Source organism: Arachis ipaensis, chromosome B2 (assembly GCF_059453495.1).
Source record: "Arachis ipaensis isolate K30076 ecotype BB chromosome B2, ASM5945349v1, whole genome shotgun sequence".
Taxonomy (NCBI): domain Eukaryota; kingdom Viridiplantae; phylum Streptophyta; class Magnoliopsida; order Fabales; family Fabaceae; genus Arachis; species Arachis ipaensis.
In genome coordinates this window covers 107,196,131-107,207,644 of record NC_142437.1, presented here as the reverse complement: position 1 = coordinate 107,207,644, position 11,514 = coordinate 107,196,131, and the positions used below count along the sequence as shown (strand labels likewise).

General features: G+C 43.0%; 1 protein-coding gene across 1 annotated transcript; it reads left to right on the top strand.

The window, feature by feature from the left end:
• The first annotated feature begins 2,684 nt into the window (after positions 1–2,684).
• On the top strand, positions 2,685–3,206 carry LOC148575148 (uncharacterized). Its single transcript, XM_088506079.1, has one exon. It carries the CDS (start codon positions 2,685–2,687, stop codon positions 3,204–3,206), a length of 522 nt encoding a protein of 173 aa, XP_088362205.1.
• The last annotated feature ends 8,308 nt before the right edge of the window (positions 3,207–11,514 follow it).

The window sequence follows — 11,514 nt, the reverse complement described above, 5'->3', positions numbered from 1 at the left end:
AGATTGAGTGAAATAGGTGAGAAAGTGATAGAAGTACAATAGAATGGTAAAGGTAGCGTATGGTAGTGGTTCATGCTGAAATTGAGTAGGTTTTATATTGGTTTGGTTTTGAAAGTTTTGAAAAAGTTAGAGAATTGTCACTTTGGTAAAAATATATTTTTGGTGAACTTTGGAGGATCATAACTTGAGCCTCAGATATCGAAATTGAATAATTTTTATTTTAAATTAAAGATAATTTCAAGAGCTTTAAAATGATATAAAGTTGTTGAAAATGAAGTTTTGTAGAGGAAGTTATGAATGTTTAAAGTTTGGTGTTTAAAAATGAAATTTCTACAACTTAAATTTTTCTGATTTCTGCAACACCTGCGTACATGGCACCAGGGTGCGTACGCAGGCATTCCTCTCTGCCTGGCCTTTCCGTGTACGTGGAGCATGGATGCGTACCCGGTATGGTCCAAATTTTGGCGTGTGCGTACACACATAGGGGCGTGCGTATGCACAGGCTCTGTTTTACTTGGCGTGCGTACGCACACATGGGCGTGCGTATGCACAGGCCCTGTTTTGATGAAAAATAATTTTTTTTCTTTATTTTCAAGGTTTTTCTAGTTTTCTAAACTTTCTTAACTTCTCATTAAGACTTGTGGCTAGTAACTAGGCACTAAGACTAGTATAGATGGGTTATGATTTGAAATTAGTGGAATTTTTTACGGGCTTTAGAAGACGGTGACTTAGGCTTGGTATGTCAGTTGGACGAATTTATCTTGTGAATTAATGGGAAGCTGGGCTGGTGGTGAACTTGAGATATTGATGATGGATGATGAGATTGGAACTTGAAAATGAAGGATTATGGTTAATGGAATGTATACAAATGGAATTGCGCTATGAGCCATGCTGTATTACTGAAGTGTTATGTTTGGTAGGTCGCCGTGCGTGTCAGGCAAGGGTTGTGGCAGTCTTCCGCTTGTCGAGGTAGCGGTACCAGCATAGGGGTCGAGGCAGTCTCCCGTCTACGTTGAGATGTGAGGACTGTGGTAGTCTCCCGCTCACATAACCTTTCTGCCGCCAGAGTGAACTCGAGCACTATAACTCGAAAGAGTGTGCCGGGCACTATAACTCACGGGTAGCAAGAAAAAAAGTGCTGGGCACTAGAAATAGTGAGCAGGGCACTATATCCCTAGTTGTGACAGAAAGGCGACATCCCGGGAATGTGTCGGATTGGTATTTTGAACCGACAAGTGATATCACGCACCAAATAAGATAGACATTTATCATATGCATCTTCTATCTAAATGCTATTTGACTTACCTGTTATACATGAATATTAATTGTGCTTTACTTGTTTGCATTAAATGTGTTTTACTGGCATTGAGGAGGATCGGGAGGCGGTGGCGATGGGATCGCACGGGGGTTAGGTTAGCAAAGGATGTGTGATACAACGGTGTGATTAGTATTAGTTAGAAATTCCCTAAGTTTAGATGACCCTATTTATGGCTTATGGTTTATGTTATTTATTTTGTTAAGCTTGAACATCTGTTGATACAAAGTTCTAGGATTGCCTTTGGCGTCCCAAACCTTATATCTTATATATTAGGCACTGTTACCATACTGAGAACCTCCAGTTCTCATACCATAGGTTGTTGTTGTTTTTCAGATGCAGGTCGCAACCACCTCAGTGAGTTTGCGGATGGTGACAGATCGGAGGATCTTTTATTATCTTGTATTTTGGTTATTATATTGTAGTTCTCTCACTTTTATCCTGATACTCTGTTGCCTTAGAGGCTTACTTTGAGGGATAAGTTGTATAAGCTATTTTAATTCAAACATTCTGTATTCTCTGTTTGTAACTAGTCGGCCTAAACTCTGCGGACTACGACTAGAGTTCTTTTGTTTATCATATATACTTATATATATATATATATATTGACTATTATTATATTAAGTCTCATGTTGTATCTTATGCCTTTACGCTCTTTGTTATCGTGTGTGAACGCTTCGCGCTTTGTAAATCCGCTTATGCGATTTTGAACTTTATCCTTTCATCAGGCTCCTAGTATTAATATTTCCTTCTATATTTGTTAATGTATGAGATTTAGAACTGTCGTGACACCTTATAGCCGGTAAGGCTTAGGTAACGGGGTGTTACATTTATGGTATCAGAGTGAGCCTGAGGGATGGACCGATTGTGTTTCATTGCATACTTTGGGTCAATTTTTCTTTCATGCTATTTAAGTTATCTACTGGATATGCATAGCATGCTTGTTTGTGAGTGCCTTTTTGGATAATTGAAGCACTAGACTTGAGATATTAAGACTGATCACCTTGATATCGATTGTTTGGTGTGAACAGAAATCTGAATGGCTACTCGTGGACGAGGTCGTTCCTGTACACAGAGAGGCAGTGAGGATGACCAATCGACCGGTAACCACGCTGAGTTTATGGCGGCTATGACCTACCTAGCAAATACTATGCAAGCGAATGCTGCTGCGACCGCTCAGGCTATGGAAAGGATGGGACATGGGAATGGTAACGACAATAGGAATAGTAATGGCAATGGGAATGGAGAAGGTGCGGGAAACGGTCTGGGAGGTGGTGTTCTGATGACATTAGCGACCTTTTTGAAGGTTCACCCTCTAAGTTTTAAGGGATCGACGGATCCTATTGAAGTAGATAACTGGTTTTAAGCCATGGAGCATGCGTTGCAAGCTCAACATGTTTCAGAGAATCAGTTTGTGGAGTTTGCAGCTTATCAGTTGTTGGGTGAGGCACAACACTGGTGGCAAGGGGAGTGCCGACTGATGCAACTACAAAATGGGGACATCCCCTGGGAACTGTTTCAGGCTCTGCTCTATAAGAAGTACTTTCTGAAATCAATGAGGGAAGCAAGGAAATTAGAACTCATGCAGCTAAAGCGAAAATCCATGACAGTGGCACAGTACACCAGCAAGTTAGAAGAACTTTGCAGATTTTCTAGGGTATGTCAAGGAGCTCCTGAATCCTACGAAGAATGGAAATGTATCAAGTACCAAGGAGGACTCAAGGATGACGTCATGACCATTGTGGCTCCGTTGGAGATTAGGAGATTCTTGGAGTTAGTCAACAAAGCAAGAGTTGTGGAAGAATGTGCTAGGAAGGTGGCTTTGGCGAAGGATGCTCGTGGAAGCAACAACGACCGACGCCCTGGGGAATTCTTTCAACCGAAGGGATAAAACTTCAAAAGGGATGGGCATGCACCTTAGCGTCATCAGACTCAGTGCAACTTCAGGGGAGCTAACTATGACAAGTTCTGTCATACAAGAGGAAGATGTGTATGCTTTAACTGTAAACTACCTGGGCATATTGCCAAGGATTGTCGTAAAGGAAAGAATCAAGATGCTGGCCGGAATCAGCAACCAGGTCGAGTGTTTACTATAGATTCACGTGATGCGACGGGGTCGGATCCTCCGATGAAAGGTAAGCGTATGCTTTGGATATAGTATGTTGCTTGGACCTGAGGGTAGCTTAGTTCTATCTTTTGGGAAAGTCATCGTTAGGACCGCAAGTGATTAGGGTTTTGTTGGAGTAAACCATGGGAAAGGAAGATTCTAGTGGATGTAGCCGAGGAATTCGGATTCGTGACGACGAACGATCAGAGTAGCACAGCGAAAGCGTGCTGATTAGCATTTTTGAGGGCGAAAATCTTTTTTTTAGGAGGGGAGGATGTAAGAACCGGAGTTTTTAGGTTCTATCTTGACTATTATTATATTAAGTCTCATGTTGTATCTTGTGCCTTTACGCTCTTAGTTATCGTGTGTGAACGCTTCGCGCTTTGTAAATTCGCTTATGCGATTTTGAACTTTATCCTTTCATCGGGCTCCTAGTATTACTATTTCCTTCTATATTTATTTATGTTTGAGCTTTAGAACGGTCGTGACGCCTTGTATCCTTTGCTTTACGGCTAAAGGTAAGGCTTAGGGTAACAGGGTTTACATATTTTACTCTTATGAAACAACATTTTAATTAGTTGGATATGCGTATGCAGGTTTTCTTTCTGATTCACATAAAGGCAGGTCACAAACATGTTATTTATTCACAAGTGGAGGAACAACTATATCTTAGCGCTCAACAAAGCAAACTATAGCTGCAGCCTCCTCAAATCATATAGAAATATTGGCAATTCATGAAGCAACTCAAGAATGTGCTTGGCTTAGGTCAATCACCCAACATGTTCAAGATATATGTGGTTTTCGATGAAGAAAATACCTACAATCATATATAAAGATAACTCTGCTTGCATATATCAACTAAAGGAGGGATACATCAAAGGAGATAGAACGAAACATATCTCACCAAAGCTCTTCTACTCTCATGATCTTTAACAAAGTGGTGATATAAACGTTCAACAAATTCATTCCAATGATAATTTAGTCACTAAAGTAATACCTACTTCAACATTTGAGAAGCTAGTATATAAGATTGGGATGTGCCAACTAAGAGATATCAAGTGATGTAATTATTAGGGGGAGTAATACGGGCTGTACTCTTTTTCTTAACCATGGTTTTTATTTTACTGGATTTTTTCTGGTAAGATTTTTAATGAGGCAGCTACCTAACGTATTACCACTAGGGACATCCCAAGGGAAGTGTTATAAATATATCTGTTATGGATGTCCTAGACTGTAACTGTATTTTAAATTTCAAACAGATAGAATCAGTTAACCTAGCTAAGTCAGCTAGGAGTTAGATCCTTGGCTATAAAGAATCTCCTTTTTGAATTCTGTGTACACATCAATCATTAATAAAACCATCTCTTATTCTCTCTATTTTCTTTCATCTTTCTTCCCTTCTCAAACCCTAATCTTTATTTTCAAAACAATTTGAATGTTTGTATTACTTATAGTCTAATTTATGTATAATTTTATTTTTTTTATAATTATTAAATTTTGAATTAGTTTTTTTTATTTTAAATTGTCATTTATCATCTATTGTTATAAAATTTAAATTAATTTTGATATTACTAAATAAAATTTAAAATTTTTTAATCAATTAAATTTAATTTATATTATTATTCAATTGAATTACAAAGTAATGATTAAGTATAATTGTTATCTATATTAAAATAATATATTTTTTATATTTCTTTTTTGAATATTATTAAATCATATATAAATTGTTAAATTAAATAATATATTTTATAAATTAATTTTTAAATTTAATATTAATTTATATATGATCTAATGGATTTTTTATTTTTATAAATAAAATAAATATCAAATTTACTAAAATAAATATTTTTATGAGTATTTACCGTTTTAAATAATCCCATCATATCTCGTTTACACTGTGAACGAGATTATTTTCCACATATCTCGTTTACCGTGTAAACAAAAACGAGATATGGCTAGTATGGATAGGACGTGTATATCTCGTTTACAATGTAAACGAGATATATTTATCTCGTTTACACTGTAAACGAGATATATATATAAAACTTTAATCAGCATCTATAAAAGGATGTGTAACCCTTGGTATTCTTCACACACATTTCATATCATTTCTCTATCTCGTTTCTCTAAAAAACAAAGCTGAATGGCCAGTAACAATCCATTCATAGTTGTGGAGCTTTATCCAAATTGTCGTATGAGAAATAGCGACAATGCGGTGAATTCGAGTGTCAGGATCCAATATTGTTTCGCACTCAGCATGTGAAAATGTTGTCGAATTTGAAGACTTTGATATTGAGAAAGCTTGGGGGGACACAAACGAGGAAAATTGGAAGGGTGGCATATAGGTTGTTGGCACCCATGGAAAATGGAGTCTTCCGATTTCGGCTATTTCGACTTCACGAGGACGAGCATGTGCGACTGATGTTTGACATTCACGGGAGGATCATGTGTGAACAGGTAATGGAGCTGGCCGCCGAGGTGGGTCACGATGGTAATGGGAGTTCTGCACAGGACACGTATGTGCAGGATGACCGACTTCTCGTACCACCGTCCATTCATGTCGCGATTCCGGAGAATGAGGCAGAGGAGGGTGAGGAAGAGTCGGACGAGGACTATGTGGCAGACAGTGGAGACAGTGAGTCTTTCGATGGCGGCGATGAGGATGAGTTTGTGCCTGAGACACCTGCAGGGCTGTGCCTCGCCATGTGCTGCCTCCACCTCACCCAATCCCGGCACTATCGGCTGTGCCAAGTTATTATCACAGTCTAGATTTGGACGCCATGCATGAGAAGATCCCGGTTTCTAACACCTATGGAGTGGATTACAACCTAGACGGCGGTGTGGAGTTTCGGGTCAGACACAGGTTCAGAAGCCGAGAGGCGGTGCTTCAAGGTGTGAAGAACTACAGTATTCGCAGGAGTGCTGAGTGCCGAGTGATCGAGTCCGACCATTTAAAGTACCATGTTCAGTTTTTTTAAGCCGACAATGGGTGTCAATGGAGCCTCCGTGTGGCCCTTCGTCAGAATCTCGGATACTGGTAAGTTCAAGTTTAATTGTGAATTTTAGTAGTTTTGTATGATACGTTATTTTGGTTAGACATGTTGTGTAAGAATATATTTTGTTGTTGTGATTAGGGAGGTTTGGAGATTTGGTGGATCACACACCTATCTGGCACCCACCATGTCTCAAGACTATCATCAGTTAGATAGCAGTCTCATCTGCAGAGTGATATTGCCCATGATTCAATCCAACCCGTCTGTCAGTATCCTGGTCTTGCAAGGCGCGGTCCACGCAAGCTATCACTTCAAACCCTCATACAGAAAGGTGTGGATGTCAAAGCAGAAGGCCATTGCACGGATCTACGGTGATTGGGATGAGTCGTACAACAAGGTGCCGAAACTACTTCAGGCACTGCAGAGCTGTTTCCCCGGCACCAACCATATGCGCGCGTCAAACCGTACTGTGAAGGTCACCTCATGGTGCGCAACTGCTGCATGTTCGACAAAGCATTTTGGGTTTTTCCGTCATGTGTCGAGGCCTTCAAGCATTGTAAGCCATTTGTCTCTGTAGACGGTACGCATCTGTATAGCAAGTACGGTGGAGTGTTGCTTATAGCGGTGGCGCAAGACGGGAACAGTAACATACTGCCAATTGCTTTTGCCATTGTTGAGTCTGAGAGAACCGAGTCATGGTCATTCTTTCTTACTAATTTGAGGTGCCGCGTCACCCCCACAAGATGGCTTGCTGGTTATCTCGGACAGATCTCAAACCATCAAGGCCACCCTTGGAGCTGATGATAGTGGGTGGCATCCCCCTAGGGCCTTCCATGCTTACTGTATCGGACATATGGTTGTGAATCTCATGAGCCGGTTCAAGTCAGCCGAGGGCAAGTGATACCTCATAAACGCTGCTTACAGTCTAAGTCAGGCCGGGTTTGAGTTGTACATGGATGCATTAAGGGGCGTCTCCCCGGCGATAGCGGACTGGTTGTAAGTTCTGTCATCCTACTCGTTCTCTTGTGGGTATGATGAGCGGCTGCGGGGAACTCCGCGAGGGCGATAGGCCCACAGCACCTTATATGCAAGGTTCTTAGCTCATCCCATAGCCAAAAAAAACAAAAAGATGGAAAACAGGGGAATGGCCGGTTATGGAAGAAAAACCCCTTTACCCCCAGCTTTCGTCACTTCAGAAAGGAGATCTGGCTTCAGCATTGCGACAGTGGTCAGAGGTTTGGACACATGACCACCAATTTGTCCGAGTGCATCAATGCTATTTTAAAGGGGACACGCTACTTGTCCATTTTGGCCATTGTACGTATCACATACGAGAGACTGCAGAAGTTGTTTGTTACGAAGGGTAGGGAAGTGCAGAGCCAGTTGGCGGCCGAAAACCGCTTCTCACAGAGACTCTTAGCGGCCATTGAGAAGAATAGGGAAGGCATTCCAAAGATGCGTGTGACCCAATGCGATAGGCGGGCCTCCGTGTTTGTCGTGGAGGAACTAGAGCCGTTCGAGGGGTGGGGTCAGGGCTCATTTCGGGTTTGGCTTTCGAAAGGGACATGTGATTGCGGTTTATTCCAGTCTCTCCACTATCTGTGCTGGCACGCACTTGCCGGGTGCGCCGCCGCTAGCGTTGAGTGGGCCCCGTATGTGCATCCAGTCTACCGGCAGGAAGCTGTGTTCAAGGTGTACGAGATGGAGTTCCCACCCATTCCCGACGAGTTGATGTGGTCGGAGTGGCATGGGACGATGATGTGTCCTAATCCAGCTATGCAACGAAACGCCACGGGAAGACCAGTGTCCACCAGATTCCGGAACGACATGGATGACGTCGAGCGTCAAGAGAAGCGGTGTTACTTGTGTAGGCAAGTCGGCCACACTAGACGGGGTTGCCCTAACCAACCCACTGGAGATGCATAGACCATTTTAGTTTGGATGTTCTTTATTGCTTTTTCAGTTTCGTTTTGAAAATGTTACATTCCATGTTGTAGTTGTTATTGTCATCGTTACGATTTATATCTTTATTGTTAAATAATTTGTTCGTCATATATCTAAATTATCAGTTACTATGAAAATAAAGATAACATGACATTAATCCAATAAAGCTAGAGATAACATCAATCCAACCAATAAATAAATACATAACTCATACTAAAGATAACATCAATCCAATACATAAATATATAACTCATAACTACATACACAAATACAAAACAACTAAATTATAGAAAAAACACACAAAATGGCATCCTGTAACCATAATCTGTGGTGGGATCCTAATAGTGGCGCCTGTGATCGGTGCCACATGGTGGAGGTTGAGTCTGTCGCTGAGGTCGAGATGGCCTAGGATCGACGGCTAGCAGCGCCGATGCAGCCGGCTGCTGGATCGGTGGGTCATGGTATGGCTGGCCACCCCTAATGGTGGACATGTGGCGTACTGATGGAAGTGTAGGTAAGGATGCGAAGGTGACCCTGATGGAGGGGTGACTAGCGGCTGGGATGATGTCAGGTACATACTGTAGTCATACGAGGGCGGCGTCGCATACTGGCTACCAGGCTGCACACCTGCCCCGAACGACGACGCAGAAGCCAGTGAGATCTGAGGAATTCAGGTGGACGTCTGTGCGGTACCTGATGCATGCTGGTAATCCTCGATCCCGACCTCCCGAACTGTGCGGAAATGCTCGGCTAAACGATCCATAGCCGGTGGGGCAGGGGTGTGAAGATGGAAGGCATCGTCAAGGAGGATCTTATCAAGTATGTCATCCTCCTCCTGATAGGTACTGGAAGGCCCACCCTCATGCCAACCAGGAGGTAGTATATCCCAATCTCCCAGAGGTTGCGCACCGCCACTCCCAGATGAATGCCAAGCTCCATGTGACGTCTGAGGGGCTGATGGTGGAGGTGAGGCCTCTTTGTCCTGTGGGATGTCTCCATGTTCCTCCTGGTGGGCGTACTCGGCCTCCTCATCAGACTCAACTCCGACCCCACCCGTCTTGGGCGGGCCCTCTCCCTCCTGACCGGCTCGCCTGGCTGACACTCTCTGTGGCCCCTCTCTCTCCGAGCAGGTCGTCGAGTATCATCCATACCCTCTCTCGCACGTCGACGTCGATCCAGCACGCCGCGAGGAAGGGCGAGATCGTCCCTGGGCTGGCTGGCAGTGAGCTGTACGTCAGCGGGCAACTCCACCAACCTCGAGTCCTCCAGTACTTCCTGCCCCGATAGATGTCTAACCCGGCAAGCCCCACGCCACAAGTCATAGTACTCCAGGGTCGGCCTCGTGTCAAACGTGTTCTGCACAATGATCTGGCGACCGGGCTCAAACCTCTGGTGCCACATATCGTACCACTCCTTCAGCTTGAGCGGCCACCACACATCCTCACCTCGACCAGTAGTAGTAAGGTACCTGTCAATGAAGATGGTGTATTAGATACTTCCTTAAGTCATAATAACTGAAATCTTTTAACGGATAAGTAAATAGAAATATAGCATCAATCTCACCTATCAAGATTTATCGGGGTGCCTGGTACCTGCTGCTCTCCATTGAACTGCCGTTTCACCCGATCAACGTGATGAAAACGGACAATATTGAAGCACAATAGGGGGACGGCTAACAACCATGTCCCCCACTCCTCCTCCTCATGAAACCATGGCGGACACAGAGCCTGTAGGGTAGGGTCATCATAGACTTTCCATGCAAACTGAAGAAAGAAAGTATACAGTGTAACACAAACACAATTATTAGACGACAATTTTCTAATTATCCATATAACAATCATACTAAAGCAGACGATTTCTATGTAATTATCCAAAATTAAAAATGTGCGTATTTTACAACTAACCTCACCGAAATGTAGCCGATCAAGGAAAACCCTCCAATGCAGGACCCTGGCATCATGCTGATCCCTGCTCTGCTGCAGCAATCCAACCAACCTAACACATCGAAGCTGAGCATATACGGTTCGTTAAGTAACATACCAAAAGTTCTGACAAAATTATTTAACTCAAATAGATACAAAGACAGTTCTCACCTCGCAGCCAGCGGGTACTGGTAAAAGCCTCTATCTGGTAGACAACACTAGGGGAATCTCTAATAGATCCAGGACATCAATAACGGAGTGCAGCCAGCAATGTCCCTGACGCCCCGCTGAGCCACCAAAGATAGGGACTGATACGTCCAGGCCAGCACAGCCGAGCCCATGAAAATGCTCTACACTCCATAAAGTCCCGGAGCAGAGGTAGCCAATGAAGGTGCACCAGATTGTTGGACTTGTCGGTCATCAGATACCCTCCGATCACTAACATGATATAACACCTGGCGTACTGTCGGAGGGTCTCGGGATCGTCTGTCTGGGGGCATCTGGCAAACACAATCCCGAAGCCACACAAGCTTCAACGTGAACGACTCCTTCCTCTGAGCCGCCTGTTGTGCTACCACGGGAGGCCTGGCACCGAGCAGCTGCTCCACAAACGCCCACATCTCCGTATGGTACCACCTACCAAAGTCAAGGAGGCGCCCCCCCCCCACGGGGTTACCGTGGGCGCGTAGGCCTAGGTGGTACGCCACGTCCTACAGGGTGATAGTGACCTCACCCCACGGGAGATGAAACGTGTGCGTCTCTGGATGCCATCGCTCCACCAGTGCCGAAATCAGGGAGTTGTCAAAAGTAAAATTCCTAAGTGGCACGGTGTCACCGAATCTGGCCTCGGCCAAATACGAGACGATGGCGTCCGGTGGAGGTAAATTATGGCTCACTCGCCGGGGCAATAGGAGGCGAGGCCTCTAATTAATGACAAACAAAAATAATATTTAAATTATATACAATCAATTATAACTTATAAATTTTTTTTAACATTTTCAAAATTTAATTTTACCTTCGATAATATTTATCTCCCAAAAGTCTCAAGATCAATTATTTTTATTATTAATTTTATTACAAATTAAATAACATAATACAACAAAATAAAGTCCTAAATTTCTTATAAAATAATAATAGAAAACCTTAATAATATAAACAGTGTTATACTATAACGACATTATATTTATAAACACTAACAACATAGCACATGAATAACAGAGTTTCAAACTGATA